A 19,954-nucleotide genomic window follows, 5' to 3' on the forward strand; every position below is an offset into this window, starting at 1 on the left:
CACCATGTTTAGTCTTGATGACTCAGGAGATATTTACTACTAGAACTTGCTATATGCAAGACATAATCACTCTGCTAGATGCTGGGAATATAAAGAGAAGGAAGAAAGAGTCCTGCCCTCATGCTGCTGAAGATGCTACAGGAACGAAAGGAACCCCAACCAAATGCCCTATGTGCTCGAATGCCAGTGTAATACGTAATCATTAACAAGCTTTATGGGCCCTTAGCACACCTGTGTGTCATCCCACTGCATCTTCACAATGACTCTCTTTGGCTTTATTGTCATGATCGCCATTTTCCAGAGGAAAGCAAGGCTTGGAGAAGGGAGTCATGTGCTCAAGGACACCCAGATCGTAGGAGATGTGGTAGAACGCCTAGCCAAGCCACCGTCCTCTCCTAGCAGAACTCTTAACCTCTGTGCTCAAGCAGAAGAGCGATCCCCCCAAACTTAATTATTTATTTTCAAGTACTATGGCTGGACTCTTCTCAAGCATAGTTTATTTGAAGCCTCGCTGCCACAGACTCCAAAGAGTCTCTGAAGCCTTGCTTAAAGAGAGAACCCGAAGCTTTGATTACATCACAAAAGGAATATATCCATAGGATATATGGCTCTTGTCTTGTTCCTAAGGTCAAGTATAACAGTCCCATTGTCAGATTACATTAAGGAAAAGACCTGTGGCATAATCAATGGAGGTAGTGAGGCTGAATCATGGAAGGTAAGAAGTGGAGAGGACTTTAGGAATCAAGGCCCACCTGCCACACTAGACAGAAAAAGAAAGTAAGGTCTAAAGAGAAAGAAAGGGCATTTCCAACTTCTTGAATTCAGCAAGCGTGTTTTCTCCAACTTGATTATTACCAGCAAATACCTCCAACTTGAGGCTCACACAGATAATGCTACAGTGAGGAAGGAATGATGAGCAAGTGAGGAAATTATTTCTCTTCTGCCTTCTATTCCTAAAGCTGATGTTGATTTAAGCAAAGGCTTTTCTTTGGTTAGAGTTGTTAGCAGAACCAGAGAGATTTAGCAGAACCCGATTCAATGTTATAAACTTCATACCTGAAAATAAGTGTATGGAAATTTTCTACTTCCATTTACTCCTACAAAATTGAAATATAAGCCCTTAATTAATTTAGCATGAAGAGCTAAATACCAACCAAACTCTTAATTTTGCTTATTGTCCTTTTCTAACACAGCAATTTATTTTACTCCTTGTTCAAATATAGTTCATTAGATGTACATAACAAACGGTCACCTTTATTGCCTCAGTCCTGTGTCTCTGAAGTCCTGCATTCTTCAGCCACAGAAGTGCGAGTTCCATTTGGGTCCCTCCCAAACTCCGCCCCCACTCCCCAGCTCTGACATGACTCTGTCCTCCCCTCCTCTAAGCCAGAGATGAGACAGATGCCTCCACCGAGGACCAGGCATTGAGTGGCAGAGTGAGCATCCCTTCTGAAACCCCTGGATCCATTCCCTTTGAAGCCCGAGGGGCTACGCCAGACTGAGCAGCTAATTGTGGCAGGAGCAGGGGAACAACAAGTCCCAGCAGAGAGGGCTGAGGACGCCAATCCGGCCTCTTTTGAGAAAACTCATTTCCAGAACAGGATACTGTGGGGGTAGGCAGCCCATCTGCCTGGGGCGTTTTCACCCACTCATCCCTCATGGTTAAGGTAGCTGCCAAGTACAACTAACCCCCAGTCTTAAGCAGTCTACAGAGAATGCAAGCTCCCAGCAGTCTTCTTGTTACTATGGATACCTAGCTATTGGAACAGAGGTGGGCTTTCCCCAGATCATGCCAGAACCCTGGTCCTAAGTGCCACGGGTTTTCAGGCAGACAAGCCCTCCTCTTGCCAGACACATCAATTCCAGGGGAAAAGGTCTGGAATTCTGCATTTCTAACTAGCACTCAGTGATGCTGATGGTGTGGTCTAGAGCCCCCACTCTGAGAAGCAAGGTCCTAAATCAGCAGTGATACACCAGAATTATCTGGAGGGCTTTGAAACACAGATTGTAGGGCCAGACCCCAAGAGATTCTGATGTGATAGGTTCTAGAGACGAGCCCTTAAACTTGCATTTCTAACAAGCCCTCCAGTGGTGATGCTGATGCTGCTGATCTGGGAGCCACATTTGGGATCCCTTGTCCTGGGGCATTCATTTCCTAGGTATCAGCTGATGTGATTTAACCATTGTGATGAAAAGCAGCAGTCTCAGCCCTGGCTTCACAGTGGAATCACCTGAGGAGTTTTGCTGATGCCTGCCTGATTCAGAGGTTGTTAAATCAGGTATCTCAGAGTGGGGCTTGGGTATTGTCATAGAACAGACACCAGATAGACTGTAATGTGAATGGCCCTTCCTGGGGCTGTTTGGGGCACAGACCTATTCACACGCCAAGTGAAAATTCAAAGAAAGACTATGCTGACCTAAGTGAATAGAATTTCCTACCTTGTTTCTCCTCTGGTTAGAAGTAAAGTTCTTTTGAATGCCCAGGATTTAGTCACCACTTATCCTACAAATACATTAAAAGAAGCACAGTACTCTAAAGTTAAGTTTGATTGCTAAGACTTGCCTAACAATCTCATGATTCTAAATATTCTTCATGACCAACAGGGACATGGACCGCGAGTGCTATGAAGAGTAGATGCCGGGTGAGGAGCCTGAGCCAACGAGGGCGAGGTGGGCGAAGGGGAGGACAATGGGCGGGTTTGGGTGCACAGGCCTGGGTTCTAGCTTATATGAGTGGTTTCTTTCTCTGGGATAGGTGGACTAGGGACTGTGATGACACCCTCCAGTTCTGATAACAAAGGCTGACTCGAAGGTATAGCAATAAGGTTTCATTTTTTTAATCCTCACTGAAGGATATGTTTACAGATTTTTTTTTTTTTAAAAGAGAGGAAGAAAGAGGGAGGGAGGTGGAGTGGGGGATGGGGAAAGAGAGAGGGGAGGGGGGAGAACATCAATGTGAGAAATATCAATCAGCTGCCTCCTCCCATATGCGCCCTGACCGGGGATTGAACCACAACCTTTGGTATGTGGGGTGATGAACCAACCAACTGAGACACTCGGCCAGAGCTAAGGTTTCACGTATTTGTAGGACACATAGCAAATAAATCCTGAGCAGGAAAAACAGTCAGACCTGGGTAAAGAGACCATGTTTTTTTTTTTTTTTGAGAAGTTATAAAATTATATGGCCTTACCATAAATTTTTATCAGCACTTCTTAACACTCACGCACGGACCAGTGATAAAAAACAGGGCTCTGAGAGTCTGGAAGTGGAGACGAGGAGCCAGCCCTGGGGGAGGGGAGGAGACAGGGCAGGACCGCGCGGGCGGGGCAGGGTGAGGTGGAGGGGCGTCTACACATCTGAATACCATTCCCGTGATGGCCGACTGCTTTGGGAGCCAAGGCGGTCTGCTTTCTGGGCCACCATTTTTAAAATTTTCATTTATTTTTTTGGAATCTGCTAATTTTCACCGTTAGTTTTTCCCCATTCTCTCCACAGTGCCAGGGGAGACCAACCCTATTTCCATCTTTACCACAGCCTCACTGGCCAGCCTCATACAAGTTATTTCAGCTCTCATGCCTCAGCTTCTTTCTCTTTAAAATGAGGCCAAAAATCTGCTCCTTATAGCTGTAGGAATAAAATGAATGAACAGAGTGGAAGTGCCTGCTGGAGTCAAGCTGGTGTTCTTGTTTCCATCGCCTCCTGCCAGGAGAACAAGGACAGCGCAGGCTGCCTACCTGAGGCCTGGACCTCCATGATGTACTGGTGCAGGTCCTGGCCCTGCTGGATGACCTCGAAGGTCATGTTGTTCATGGCCAGCTTCCGCTCCGTGTGGCGCTGGAGCCGCTGCTCTGCAAGGGTCAGATCCTCCGTGTTGAAGTCGTTCATCTGCCGGAGCAAGTCTTCATTCCAGGCGTCTAGCTCTGCCGTCACCTGCGAGGGAACAGCCATCAGTCCAGGCTCGCAGGGCCGCGAGAGACTGCTAAACTCAGGGATTCCAAGACTTCTTAACTCACCCAACTCTCAGATTGACCTCTGCCTTGCATCTCTTGAACTTGCCCCACACTCAGATGTGCATGCCCTTGACAGTGTTTTGTGTGTATTTCAATGTCTATAGCAACAACAGTGGAGTAGCAGGAAACATTTAGATGATGAATTACGGTTTATGAAGTTTTCCCACACTCCATTCAGTTTGACCCTTACAATGCCCCAGAGAGGCAGGCAGGGTGGACACCTCCAGGTCTACCTTGCAGAAGAAGCAGCTGCTGCTCACTCAGACAGATGCAATGCTTTTCCCAGAGTTAACCCTGCTTGCAAGGAGTAGACCTGAGGCCATAGCTCAGGTCTTCTACTGACCACCAAGATTTTTGCCCACTATACTACAACTGTTACTTTAGGAAAAGTTCAGAATTGGAGAGGTCCTCAGAACTTAAGCACTGAATCTAACTTTTCAAGAAACAGAAAATGAGGCCTGGAGAAGCCCAGTAAATGGGCTGAGGTTACACAGTCTGTGAAAGCTGGTACACATCAAACCCTGAGTCTCAGTCTGGTTCCCATGTTCTATTGCACAGGTTCGCTTCCTCTATTACAAAGGCTGACACCTGGAGATGGTCACTAAACAAGGGGTAAATGCGTAGTATTGACACAGGAAAGTAAGAAGCTAGGAAAATGCCTGGGCAAGTGGAATGGGGAAACTGAGACAAGAAAACTAAAGAAAGCCAAACAGTTTGAGCAACTTACAGTCACCTGGTGAATCACAAGACCTTATCTCCCCTGACCAAGGACACCTGAGAGCAAATGGTTTATACCTCTCCTCCCTAACCAAATAGTACAGAACCCCCCTGGCTATAAACCACAGGTGTCCGGGGAAGAAAGGAATGCCACAGCAAACGGGAGAGAGAACGCAGAACAAAGAGAGCATCCTGAGAAGAAGCTGCCCCTGACTCCTCTTTCAGCCCTCTTCCTAGAGAAACAGCATCTCTGCACTCCACCCCCCCCACATCCCCACATTTCCCCTGTATAAACTTCTGAAAGCTCAAGGGCAGGTGGATGTTAGGGTTTTTACCCCCCCACCTTCTCAGATGCTGGACTCTGATATTAAAAGTGCAGTTATGATGCAATCCCTGTCTCTGCTTTCCGTCTGAGCAGGGACAGGCAGCCTGAGCCCCGGACTTGGTCGCCCTCCAGTTTCAGTACAGGTATAGAAATTCAAGCAGATTACACTCTACTGAAAGGCACCAATGATTCTAATAAAGACTGAAGCACATAATAAAGGGAAACTTTGTCTCGATATGAATTTGTGAATTAGTTACTGCTTTACACCTCTGCTCACGTGGCTTCCCCGCATCAACTCTCAAATACGAAACTGCCCAGAGAGTCTGAATCCTACACTTCCTTTACACATGCTGCACCCCTCCACAGAACAGGGACTCAGAAGCACTGAACTGGGGGAGGAGACAGGGCAGGACCGCGCGTGCGGGGCGGGGTAGAGGGGCGTCTACACATCTGAATAGATGTGAATCTATTCAGCCAATAAATGAATCAGAGAAAAGTTTTTCTACTGCGGTCTTCAGGTCTGTTATCTCATGCTACCCCCACAGCAGCCCTGTGAAGGCAACTTTTCTGAGAAGTTAAAATGAAAGCCTCACCCCAGATCAAACAGCCACAACATGGCCCAGGCAGCCTAAGCACATACATATCCCAGGGCCCCAGCTTAGCGATTTGCACTGCTGGGCTTCACAGCAGCTGCCATGTGGCAGAACCTTCCCAGTCAGCAAGAGGGGCTGCTCCAGGACCAGCAGGGCACCTAGTCCTCTGTGCCCCCTTCCCTGCCCCACCCCCCCACTCAGGTACCACTTTCTGATTTCTCTCATCACAGACGTAGTTTAGCCTATTCTTGGATTTTCAATGAAATCACAGAATATACTCTTTCAGGTATGGCTTCATGTGTTCAACACACTGTATTTAAGATTCATCCATGATGTGTGTATCAGCAGCCCATTCTTTGCAACTGCCATCCATAGATACACCACAATTTGTTTATCGATTCTCTGGCTGATGAATTTTCGAGTTGCTTCCAGTGTGTGGCTATTACAAATAAGGCTAATGTAAAAGTTCTTATACGAGTCCTGTGAGCACAGATGTTCATTTCTCTGCCTAGGAGTGCGACTGTTGTGTCAAAGGGTGTGGGTGTGTGTCAAGCATGTCCAACAGGAACTCCTCATTCCCCACAGGCATGCACTGGGTGGGCCAAAAAGTTCGTTTAGTTTTTCCCATAAAATAAAAGACAAAATTTTCATTTTCACCAATAACTTTATTGATTTGGATATTTTGAATATGTGGGCTCTCTCCCGCATGGTATAATGTTGATTGTTCTCAATTAATGTCTCGATTTGGTCACTATCAACTTCAACTGGTCTGCCTGACCGTGGAGCATCATCCCGAGAGAATTCTCCAGCTAAAACTTTGCAAACCACGTTTGATACATTTCATCAGTCACAGCACCTTCTCCATACAATGCACAAATCGTTTGCTGTGTTTTAATTCCATTTTTACCTTTCTTGAAATAATAAATATAATATGCTGAAAATGTTGCATAATTTCTTCTATCTTTAATATCAAAGGGCTACACAAAGATTCACTCATTTTCATAAGTGTTTTTAAAAATACACACTAATATGACAGCTGTCACCAAACAACCTAACAAAATTGTTTCAAATGAAGTTCAAGGCAGCTAAGCGCTCCCAGAGCCATTCCCAGACAAAACCAAATGAACTTGCTGTGCAGCCCAGTATGAAAGTTCCAGTTGCTCCGCATCCTCGGCACCACTTGGTACTATCAGCCCATTTACATTTAGTCGTCCTCGTGGGTGTGAAGGGATAGCTCATGGTTTTATGATGACTAACGACGGTGAGCACATTTTCCTATGCTACTGGCCATTTGTGTCTACTTTTTAAAAAAATTTTATTTATTTATCTTTAGAAGGGAAGAGAAGGAGAGGAGAGAGGTATTAATGTGTGGTTGCTTCTGGTGCATCCCCTGCTGAGAACTGGCCCCTGCTGGGAACTGGCCTGCAACCCAGGCATGTGCCCTGATGGGGAATCGAACCGCGATCTTTTGGTTCGCAGGCCCATGCTTAATCCACTGGGCTACACCAGCCAGGGCTTGTGTCTAGTTTTCAAGTGTTTTTAAGTCTTTTGCCCACTTTTCAAAAACTAGGTTGAATATAGGTTTGTGAGAGTTCTTAATGTGTGCTAGATATAAGCCTTTTATCAGATAATATATTGAAAAGAGCCCAAGCAAAATTTTTAGTTCATTTCCTTGCCTACAAACTAAAAGAAATTAAAATAAACCAAGACAGCAAGCATGGAAGGAAGAGCCAACCTTTCTTTCAATATTGGATTTTGTTTTGTTTCCATAAAACTGAGTCTACGAAGGGTCTGTTTGCTGCAGGAAGATCCCAGAGGGGTCCCAAGGCCAGGGGTCTGGGAGCGGAAAGCGCCGAGGGTCCTGGCGAGGAGGAGCAAAGTCGAGGGGCTTCAGTTAAGACTGAGAGGCTCAGAGCTCTGGTGTCTTGGGAATTTGAATCTAAACCAAATGTGAACTGTGTCTAGGAGTCTATGTCTCGTGCTTCTATATTCTTCCTTCTCCCTTCCCTGTCACACTCACTACCTGACACATCAGGCAAAGGGCCCAAATCTGTTACGAAACCTGAAGAATGTGGATTTCACGGAGCCACTCAGCAGAAGAGCCCGACTCCTCGGGCTGCCCTCCCTGTGTTTAAACGCTCTTCTCTGACTCTCTCCCCATTCCACCCATGCACCGAGGCCCAGAGCCTTGTCATAGTCTCATTTGTGTATTTTTTTCCTGGTTGATTTGTGTATTTCTAGCATTTGCTGGAATTTAAGTTTATTCTCTTTTCTATTTCCTCAAGGACTACTCTTTCATTGGGTTTCTCCTCTCTACCTTCTTTCTGGGGTACAAGGCTGGCATACAACAGGTGCTCATTTTTTTTTTTTTAAGAAAAAATTTTTGTTTCCAAACCTGAAGCTCACCTACTGCTAATGAGCAAACCTAGCTCTCCGGCTTCACCTCAGGCACGTCTGTTACATGAACCAGCCCGCTGCCGTCCTCACTGACCCTGAGAGTCAGCTTTGCCCTCTACGGCCTCCTTCCCTGGTCCAGTGGCCTCCTCCCCGTCCATTCGAGTCATCCCCACCTTCACGGTAAACACTCTGGCAGGAAACAACCCCCAGACCCAGATGTTTATCTCTGGCTTATCTCATAACATGGGGCCTGGGCTAATTTGCTAATACAGAGACAAGACTCTGAAAACACACAGACACACAAGCCCCAAAACAAACAAATAAAACTTGCGCTAGGGAATTGATTCCGTGATTTAACTCCATTTGGAAAAGAAACCAGGAAGAATTTGTTCTGGGCAGAAACTGGGGCCTGAACCAAATAAATGAAAGAACACAAGGTGCCCACAGGAAAGTCAGCTTTTAATCAACCTAATTTGCTTTCTCCTTCCACTCAATTAACTCCATCTCAGCTCCTGGCCCACTCACTCTTGGCCCCAGTGGCCTCTGCCTCCCTTGCTCTTCTGAATTAATTGGAGTGTTCAGGTACACCAATGTCTGAGAGATACGTTGGCAACATATCTATTCTAACAATTGTATGCTCTAAAGCCACAGCCTAAGGGAAATCAGAAAAGGAGCTAAACAGAAATTCACAAAGGATAAGAGGCAGTGGGAAATGGGAAGACTCACTTCAAAACGAAGCCTAACAGTTTCCTGCCAGACGAGATTCCCTGAATCCAGCGTTCCGCTGCCCAAAACTGACCCTCGGGACTTGGTTCCGCAGCTGCCTAGTGCTCCATGTCAGGGAGCCCTCTCCAGTGGCCTCCCCCGTTTCCTGGGCCTTTCCCAGTATTTACAGTAGAGAACACTTTAGCCTCCCCCCTCCAAATGTTTTATTCCATACCTGCCTGAATCAAAATTCACCTGCCCCCACTCTCCCCACTTCCTGTGGTCTGTTCTTATACCTTAGCTCTTTGTTATCACCTGCACAGGTGGAAATCTCTCTGTGTAGTCTTTTTCTTCTGCTAACTTTTAGGTGCTGGTTGATCGTGACAAAGATGATGACCAAGACTGAAGAAGGTGTTTTTCCTTGTGTATGGACTGTGGAGTAGACAGCGTGTGAGGCATTCGACTAACCCATTTTCTATTCAATTCGAGTAGCAACTCTGGCGGGAAACTAAGGCACCGAGAAGTCAGATCGTTTTCCCCATGGTCACAGGGCTGGCAGTGGCAGAGCTGAGCATTTAACTACAAAGTCCAGTGCTCTTAACCGTGGTGGTACGTCAATAAGGCCAGTCCAAGTGAGGCAGGAGATGGCACAGGAAGAACTTTGAGACCGTGCTGCTGTTGCTGATCAGTGTCTAGCATCCTGGTTACCAGGCAACGCCTTTCAGCAGTTAGGTAGAATAGACAGTAAACCAAGGCAGGGAGGAGGAAGGAGACATGTCTCACCCAGTAACTCAGCAGTCCCAAGCCTGGGCTGATAATATTGCCAGGTGTTGCAACATCACAGGAAACACCATGCTAACACTGGAGAAGGGAAGTATCACTTCCACCATCTGGGAAAGAAAGCTCTGAGACTGTGTATTCATCACAAGGTCTGGAAGGGGGAAGAGAAGGGGGTCCATAGTACCCAAAGAAGAAGCCCATAAAACAACTTTGGTTAACTGCCTGCCTCTGGTCACTATCTGTTTTACAAGGGAGTTCCTGATGCTTACAGAAGGAGCCCCAAAATAACTTAGGGTAGCTGCCCCAACTTCAATTAACTGGCCCCTGTCACATATCTGTTTTACAACAAGATGAACAAATGGGCTCTGGTGCAAGATAAGGATTCAGGCTGACAGACCCCCACACATACCTAAATTTGAGTAGTCAGGCCCCCCTCGAGAAAGCCGGCACCACCTTTGCCCATCAATCAATCTGTAACTTCTTCACCCCTGGCGGGTGTAGCTCAGTGGATTGAGTGCAGGCCTGCAAACCCGAGGATTGCGGCTCGATTCCCAGTCAGGGCACATGCCTGGGTTGTGGGCCAGTTCCCAGTGGGGGATGCACAAGAGGCAACCATACATTGATATGTCTCTCCCTCTCTCCTTCCCTTATTTATCTAAAGATAAATAAATAAAATCTTAAAAAAATATGTAGTAACTTCTTCACCTCTATCCCATCAACTATATACGTTCTTAGGACAAAGGACCTGGCGCACACTTGCCACCCGGCCTTTGGCTGCCCTTACGTTCACCACCCTTATCATGCTTTGCCCTGAATCTCTGCCTTCCATGGCCCCTGGCCCCCAGCCTTGGCAAGGCCGCCCAGTACACCCTGCTTGCACGCCAATAGATTGGCTGATCTGTAATTCTTTGTGGCACCAGCAAGAAAAGCGGGTCTCTCCTGTTAACACAAGAACTGATTCTAAGGGTATCTCTTTTTTTATTATTCTCACTTCAGAGAAGTACCCATTTAAGCTTTTCCCTGTTTTCTTCCTCAAAAACCCTTCCTTGATAACTCCACTTTCTTTAGTTTACATGGACCTTTTAAACTAATGTGTTCCTTGAATAGATCGATAAAATAATTGTGTGTTTCTGACCACAGATCAATGCCAGGAGTAATTTACCCTGGTAAAAAAACCACACAGCCATCCTCCAACAGGATATTTTTGTTTAAGAGTTTGGTCATTTTTGAGGCTGACTCTGGCAGATTACTTGGTATAAGGGTAACGTTAACCTATCTGGAATTTTCTGATCTCCTAGGAGCCTCTGTCGTGAACAGCAGGCACGCCTGCCACACAAGAGCAGGGTGTGAACGGCGGAGGAGAGCTTCGGCAGAGTGTGGCGGCGTGGCCTGCCCCCTGTGCAGCGAGAGCCACGACATGGCTTCTCACAGAGGCTTCACGAACACTCAGGGATGGCCCAAGATGACCCGGCAACAAATTTAGAGAGACACCATGGGAAAGAATGAGATGGGATATTTAACTGCTTAAAGTATGGAAGCAAATATGTATGAAAATACATCGTTACTAATAATACCAATGCCAATAACAATGTATTGTAAGTGTCAGGAAGTGCCAGGAGCTTTGTAAAACATGTTCTATGTGTTAATTCATTAACCCTTAATAACCCTATGGGCCAGGAATTATTCTTACCCCCATTTCTCATATGAGGAAGTTGAGTACGTAACTCGCTTAAGGTCACACAATGAGTCAAGTTGGTGAAACAGGTTTCAAGAGCAGGCAGCCTGACTCAACACACTACACAGTGATGACTTTGCCATCGGCTTTTCAGCAAACGGGGTGCGTGCGCGTGTGTGTGTGTGTGTACATGCCTATGAATGCTCAGCTAGTGGGGGAAGCCTGTACTACATGGGGCCACCCTCCAGAAGAGAATTCCAGTTTTTGGTTCCCCTTATACATATATATGTATATGTGTATGTGTCTCTACAACGTCTGTCCAGATAAAGTCCAGCCCTTGTTAATATAACGAGAATGCTTTGTGTGACATCAGTGTAACCTGGCAGCCAAGGAGAGTGGACTGGAATGTGCATGTGTGAACAATGACGACTTCAATGTACTAGTCAGTGGGGGTGGTAGACACCATCAAGTGAGCATGTGTACTGTGTGGCCCTTGCATTTAAAATGACTGAGCAAGTAGAACAATGAATCTGCATCAAATATTGCCCTAAGCTTGAACATTCCTCTGTGGAAACTCTTCAGATGATTCAGAAGGCCACAGCTATGGGCAACTGGTGATTGGCAGCTTCATCGTGATAATGCTCCCGCTCATGCATCACGACTCACACAGAATTTTTTTGGTGAAAAGCAAATCACCCAGGTGACTCAGCCCCTCTACAGCCCAGATTTGGTGCCCTGTGACTTCTGGCTTTTCCTAAAACTAAGATCGACTTTGAAAGAGAAGAGATTTCAGACTGTCAATGAGATTCAGGAAAATACAACAGGGCAGCTGATGGCAACTGGGAGAACTGTGTGAGGTCCCGAGGTGCCTACTTCGAAAAGAACTGAGACATCAGTGTCCTATGTACAATGTTTCTTGTGCCTTCTTCAATAAATGTCTCAGATACCTTCTGGACAGACCTCAAACATCACATATGTTACGCATATTAAAGTCCAATCCCATTCCAACTAAGACTGGGAGGAAAGGTCTGAGGCATTTCACTGTGGTGAGATTGCTCTGAAATACCTGGACTATCAATTGCAAAATGAGCATATTTCTGTTTTATGATGTAATTTTTTACTAAAATGAGGAAAGTGAAAGCTAAATATTCTTCGCTGACCTACAAGTGGTGGGTAATAAGGAAAGACATACTGCAGCAAGACAGACAATCCAGTTGCTTGGGAAGAACTATTTTATCTATAATGGGTTTGTATATCAAGGTGGGTTACCACTGTAAAACTGAAGTAAACTAAATTATCATAGTCATTTATTCTTCTTGTCTAAGAATATAATATAAAGTTCTTTTCTGTTAATCAATTGACAAAATGATAAAATTAGTGTTAATGCAGATTATTTTAAAGATGTATTATAGCATTTCCCTATTTTAGAAATAGATGTAATCTCTCTAAAGAGTTAAAATATTTTAAATTATTTATTTATTTATTTTTAGAGAATGGGAATGGGAGAGAGGGAGAGAAACATCAATGTAAGAGACAAACATCGATCAGTTGCCTCCCACACTCCCCCAAAATATTTCTTTATGTAGCAACATAAAGACCTTTGGGGATATAACAAGAATTTTCTGAAAAAGCAAAATGACTTGGCAGTAAAGAAATACACTCAGTTGTTGATTTTTGGCAACATAATGTAAGAACATATTGTAACATGCTATATAATTGATGGGTTCCAATGGCAGCTACCTAATTTCTATTCCAATTAGATAATTTAGATAACTGAATAATTTTAGGACCAATTTCACATACTTTTCTTCATTATTATCATGATTAAAACTGAGATCTTTGATACAATGATGGCTCACCTTAAGGAGATCATGAGTAGGTATTTTATCCTTGCCTTTGCTTCTTAATCAGTTTGAGACTCCTGGGAATCTTCTGTTTTCCAAAGACCTCCCTTTGTTGAAGAGCTCTTACAACACCTACAGTTCACTCATTCTAGTATTCACCAATACCTTCCTGTCAGGATCTGTTTTTCCCTGTAAGTTAAATACTGAGTGCTGGAGCTTACACCTGCCTCCGCCTGCCAAACCCTGAGCATCCCTGTCCAAGACAAGATGCACACAGCGTTTGGACCTTGATAATGTCACCTGCCTTCAGGTCTCTAGCCCCAGGCCCACCCTGTTACAGAGTGATGTGAAAGTTTCTATCAGGGATCTTTAATAATTTACTAAAAACATGTGACTGACAGCTATAAAAAAGAAGAAAATTTTACCCTTTGCAACAGCACGGATGGCCCTGGAGAACATTATGCTAAGTGCAATTAGCCAGTCAGAGAAGACAAATACCATATGATTTTGCTTATATGTGGAATCTAATGAACAAACTTAACTACCAAGCAAAATAGAGACAGACTCATAGATGGCGAGCAGGATGACAGCTACTGGGGGGATTAGGGAATGGAGGGATCGAGGACAAAGGATAAAGGACTCAAAGACAGGGACAACAGTGAGGTGATTTCCGGGAAGGGGAGTAATAAGAGGGATAAATAGTAATAGAAAAAAGTATAATAGAAGAAGAAAAAAAATGTGACTTGCCAAAATATTAAAGCTGTATGAATAATCCTTTAAAAAAGATGGAAAATACCCCAATGATTCTGAAAAATCAGTATCATAAAAGTCTAGAAGAGACTATCCGATAAATATTTTGTGAAGATGTTGGTTTACTTTATTGTATTTTTTCTGCATTTCCTCCTCAAAGGATCACATTTGAGGCACATTCAGAAAATGCTACAGTGAGCCCTGGGAGGAGTCCACAAAGACGGACTCCACCAGGCATCCTTTTCCTCCTGGATACGGTTGCTGTGTCGGTGAACTAGAGGCCCATCACCAACACAGAGAGCAGCAGGCTTTGCAGACTCTCACACTGCATCTATGGAAGAAAAGCTTTGACATGGCACTGAGACAATGTGGCCCTTCAATGGCCCACAGCTGACGACTCTGTCTCTCAGGGGGGACAGGGAAGACCTGCCGGACCTAGGCAAGACTTCAAATGGTCCCATGTTACAGCGATTACAAATCCGGTATGTTTCGATGGGCTAAAGAACTGGGACAACAAAAAAGGTAAAGTTTGAGAGGGAAATATGTATATAAAAAGCTTTTATTTAGGTTAATAAAACAGTCAGCCTCAATAGCAGGTGATTACCAGAGAGAAAAGAGGGTGGAGGAGGTAGAAGAGGGTACAGGGGCAATAAGTGGTGATGGAAGGAGATTGGACTTAGGGTGGTGAACGCATAATACAATATACAGATGATGCAGTACAGAATTGTACACCTGAAACCAATGTCACCCCAATAAATTCAATTTTTAAAAAAGCATATGTGAAGCAACTACCTTGAAAGAGCAACCAGGAGCTTTTAAAAGAGCACAATCTCAGACAAGACAGGTGAGGACGTTACTAAAAAAACTCCTGACTTCTGGCTGCACCAGGAGAGCGCCAGTGTCCTGAACACGCCCATCCAGGTGTGTGTCTAATGAGGCATGACTAACAGAGGCCCCCCAGCAACAGGTGACCTAGAGAGGCAGGTGTCTGGAGACCATGTCACATCCAGAAATAGGTGACTAAATTGGAAATATAGCACAGAGGAAGGCTGATGATGAAGAGAAGTACTCACTAAATTTTCTGAATTAGAAAGGACTTCAGAAGTAGCTTAAGACAATCTCGACATTTTTCAGGTAAAAGGAAAGAGGCCTGTGATGACCATTTTGAAATATTTTACAGGCTGACAAATAAAGGGGACTCAGATCTGTCCTGTGTTCCCAGAGGGCGGATCCAGGACCAAAGTGTAGAAAGGTAAAGAAATCTTGAGCTCCCTCTTGTCTCTTCCCCCCTCCCTACCCCTGCTTCCGGGCTCTGGAAATATTGTGTGGAGGCGGCATCCTCCAGAATGCTCAGGGGAGCGCTCACAGGGAAACCTTCCGGGAGCAGCCTGACAAAGGTAGGCATTCCTGCCTTTGTGTTCTCATCAAACTGTGTTATCACCTAGTATGACCATTCTGTTTCTGTGTTTCTTCCCAACTAGCCCCCTAATGCCAGGGACTGTATCCTCAGTGCCCCAAAGAGTTTGTGGCACATAGTAGGCACTCACTAAATGTCTATTGAGTTGAACTTCTCTCAGGTAAAAGGTTGACTGATTTCTTTCAAATATAAAATGCTAAGGGCCTCCGCGTACAACCAATTAGAGTTGAGACCACCAGTACATCACGATCAGTTTTCTCTCCTGTAGGCGGCATTTTCTTTCCTGAAGGCCATCGTGTCCCAGCTTCAGCCTGGCCCCAACTTGCCCTAATATGGATCCCACAAATTTAGAGTTGCCTATTCCATTCCTTAGGTTAATTGCACAGATTCATTTTCAGGCACATTGAGCAAGCTTTGGTTGTTATAGAGTCAGAGATTTTAAAAAAATCATAACTGTGACCCATTTCTCATAAAGTCCCTTGTTGAGAGTATCTTTCTTGGTGTCATTTCTAGTGTTCTCCAACACGGGTGTGCCCACCCACGGGGTGCTCAAGATTATCCATTGATAAAAGAGAGAAAAACTCTGTCTATAAATATGTGTACATATGTATATATATTATATTACATGCATACATATTAGATCAAACCAAAAGAGAGGAGGTGCCCCTAAACTTCCACTGTCAGACCACACGGCGACAGTACAGTATGAGAGGGCCCATCAGGGTTGATGGGAGCACCCAGTGCAGAGGGCTGACTGTGGCACATTTGTTCGGCTGCTTTCGTCCTATTTCCAATATCGCCCTTCTCGTGTGCCCAGTTGAATGGATTTACCTATTATCTAGTTTTAACTAAACCTTCACAATAACATATATGGCTTAACAAGGTTCCTCCAAGACTGCAGACTGAAGATAATACTACTCAAGAAAGCACAAGAGAACCCTGAACTCTCTGTCAGCCACATTATGGGGTAAAGAAACAGTGACAATCTCATCAGATCTGTCAAGAAAACAGGCCAAAAGAATAACTGGAAATGATCCATAAGATTATTTGAAGTATGGAACCACAACTTGTAATAAAAAAGTGAATCTTCACCCTAAGGGCACATTGAATTTTGAGATTATTAGTTAGTGATGGTAAAACATGTATAATCAATACAACTTATGTGTGTGTGTGTGTCTGAATACACACACACACAGGAGGTTGCAAGTTCAAAATTATTATACTGACAGGGTGCATAACCAAAAGAGTTGGGAAGCTATGGGACTGTTCTTGCTTCTAAAACTATATTTCTTTCTAATCATTCTGATTAATTGTAGAAAAGATGTATGGGAGCACCAAAAACAAGATAAAATTATCTATATTCCTACCATTACAAAATAAACATTATTTGCATTTGGTGAAGCATTTCTTTTATCATAACTGTTTTTTTAAGATTTTTATTTACTTATTTTTAGAGAGAGGGGAAGGGAGGGAGAATGACAGGGAGAGAAACATTGATGTGAAAGAGAAACATTGATAGGTCACCTCCCTTACGTGCCCCCACCGGGGACTGAACCCGTAACCTAGGCATGTGCCGTGACTGGGAATTGAACTGGCGACCTTTTGCTTTGTGTAAGGATGCCTAACGAACTGAGCCACACTGGTCAGGGCTATCACAACCAATTTTATGTAAAATGTTTCTCAAAGAGGAGGCTGACCTTACAGGAAAATGTTTCATAGAACATGTATAGGTCACTTTGTCTAGTCTCCAGGGCATCTGAAAATGTGTGTCAGGAATGCAGCCGCAGTGCTGGGTGTTGAACAGCCACCTAATCCATTTGGGATAAATTCACTCTCACTGAGGGGTAGCCCACGGCCTCGTCCCAGGTTTCATTGTGGGAGTCACACACACCATTCTTACTCAGTAAGAGGAAACTGCAGAAGCAATCCCATATTATCTTAATTCTTGAGTTAATTAGCCCATTTCAGCTATCAGTGATACGGTTGAGGAGCCATGCTCAGACCTCCAGATGTCCGGGGAGCAGGCCTGCCCTGGTTTTCGGTAATCCCCAAGAATTCCAAATATGTCCGCCAGACTCCTTCCTTCAGGGACGAAGCCCATGGCCCTATGCCCTGCGGAGACAGCGCCTGCCTGCCTTATGTCAGCTCTCACACGTCTCTGCTTACTGAACCACCCTCAGCTTCACATTCTGAAACTTCTCTAGATGTTTGCTCTTCACCCCACAGTGAAACACTAGCTGGAATTTGAAATAATCGCATCACCCTTAAAAATAACTTCTGACACTCTGACTCGAAGCAGAACTTTTCCATAGGTTTGGCAAGATTTCCATTTTAATCTAAGATGAAATGGAGCATTTCCTCAAGGTTTGGCCACACCCAGAACAAGGAACGAGACCCGTTCACTGCCTAAACCGGAGTGTGCTCGGCCGAATTGCTATTTTTATCTTGCTTATTTTATGAGACCCTCACACATTCCCCCCACTTTTTCTCTACTGTATCCATAATCAGCGGCCCGTGTTATTGTCCAGAAATCAGGGTGAGAGGGGAATTTTTGTAGACAAAAGCTAAAAAGTGCAAATTCACAATTTAAATATCAATTTCACCTATTGCAACATTTAAGTAAGATCCATTTGATGTACAGTTAGCTTTCTTTTTTTAAAGGATTTTTCTAACATATACTTTGGATTCTTGTTCACAACCGAACATGGATTTCCCAGAGTCACTGCAAGCACACACGCCCTAGTGGTGCCCCCAGCTGCTGCCGCCAGGGGCGCAGTCCACCAGCAAAGCGAAGCTAACGGTCACATTCCGGAAATGAGCCGGCAACCCTGACCTCCAAACCACAGCCACCTAATGAAATAACGTTTAAACACCCAACTCCCAGATTGTTTCCTTCCCCTAGTCACTCTTTTACATGGACCCGGAATGACAGGAGAGTAAATAAAGAATACAACAGCAAACTCACCAGCTAACGTAATTTCCCTCTGGATGTGTGCACGCTCTGTGGGCGAGGTGGAGCTGAGGCAGGGTGGTGGGAGCGCCTGGGGCCTACATCACTGCCATTGAATGTAACCTCTATTTACTTCTGTGAGTTTTACTCCCAATTACCAAAGAACAATAACTCGCAGCCCCTCTGGCCTTCCTTTATTGCCTTTGTTGCCCTGCCTCAATAAAACCCACCATATTCATTCTTTGCTGCATGCCAATATCTTTAATTTTCCACTGACATTTAAAGTGTTCTTTCAATATATGTTTATTACTACTTGACACCTGAAATCCTTTGAGTATAGACTCAAAATAAACTAAAAATAATAAAATATAAATCAACCCACCTAAATTTATGGAATAAGTTAGAAGGATAGTCATATCTAGACTTATCTTTTTCCCTCTGTCCCATAAACTGTCCAGAAGGAACCTTTTAGAACATGAAATCTTGAAGCAAGAAACTGTGGTGGCTTCCAGGGAAGCTGTGTAGAGAGAGGTGTGCAATGAGAGAAAGGGCATCTGAGAGGAAGCGACCTGAAGGATTGCTTTTCTCTCACAGTTTGGATTCTAAATGTAAATATTTTTGGTCTCAGGACTGAAACAAAGGGCAGCTGTCGCCAGGAGAGTTTTCTGGTCCTGTGTGGGATTGGGATATTGGAGCTTCCAACATTAAAAAATAAAGACATTTCCATTCCAAACCAGTTCCAAAAGTTTCCAAGGTTATAGTTGGAAAGATAAGTCCCAACTCAGAGAAGATGGTTGAAATGCAAGACGAAGTTTTAAAACAGTGGATAGAGAAGTGGATTTCTCTCATACCACACTGGCTGGGAGCAAAGGGAGGACAGTGCTTTTAATGTAACCCTTGGCAATTCCTGAGAAAAACAAGGCAGCTAAGTGTCTGATATTCTTCACAGCCCAGACACCCTACTGCCCTGGCGTTAGTTAAAGTTTCAACGCAAAAAATAATAAAAGGGATACTATTTGGGGCAGACATTATTCACAGGGGTCACAAAGGGGACATAATTATACCCAAACTCTCCATTCTGACCTTTTCAGAATGGAGGAGGCTATGACATGACCACCAAATGGCCTTATCACAGACTTTCTTCTTTTTTTAGAGGATATGCTTATTGATTTTAGAAGAGGAAGAGAAACAACTATGAGAGAAAGAACTAGCGATCGGTTGCCCCTTGTACGTGCCCCAAACAGGAACTGAACCCGATACCCAGGCATGTGCCCTGACTGGAATCGAACCCGTGACCTTTTTGTTTACAGGACGACATAAGCCACTGCAAGGGAGCCACACTAGCCAGGGCACAGACTTACTTTCTTAATAAGCAGAAAGCAAACTCAGGATACATACAGGTCTTCCTTCCTGTGGCTTCTGACTTCCGGGCTGCTGTGTGATGTCATCTAATCCCTGGTCTATAGTCACCAGCAGAGGAGACCTAATTTTAACACCTACCTACCCTTGAAGATACAGAATTCAAGGACCCTACCTGGTGCCCAAAGAGCCAACTCCATGGTCTCTCAGGAACCAAAATACCAAGAGTCCAAAGCATACCAACAAAAAGCATCTCGTTGAAGTTATCCCTAGACAGACAGTAAAACAGAGAAACTCTACTTGGCTGTGAAAGTGAGAGGGATGGAGGAATATCAGAAGGTGGAATGTGAATTTATAGATTTCTATAAACGTATCCTTAAGCCGTCCTCAATTTCCCCTTCCCAGACCCTGGGGCAGCCCCCTTGGCCAGG

General features: G+C 44.5%; 1 protein-coding gene across 3 annotated transcripts in view; it reads right to left on the minus strand.

Moving 5' to 3' along the window:
* Positions 1 to 19,954, minus strand: part of LOC119039416 (kalirin) — a 571,768-nt gene that overhangs the window by 152,346 nt on the left and 399,468 nt on the right. For all 3 annotated transcript variants that reach the window (XM_053672926.1, XM_053672927.1, XM_037132217.2), the window contains exon 14: positions 3,736 to 3,931. In XM_053672926.1, the coding sequence (XP_053528901.1) occupies positions 3,736 to 3,931 (196 nt within the window). The remainder of the gene's footprint in view (positions 1 to 3,735; positions 3,932 to 19,954) is intronic.

The sequence above is a fragment of the Artibeus jamaicensis genome, unplaced genomic scaffold, assembly GCF_021234435.1.
Source record: "Artibeus jamaicensis isolate MK-2021 breed Jamaican fruit bat unplaced genomic scaffold, CSHL_Jam_final contig_793, whole genome shotgun sequence".
NCBI lineage: Eukaryota > Metazoa > Chordata > Mammalia > Chiroptera > Phyllostomidae > Artibeus > Artibeus jamaicensis.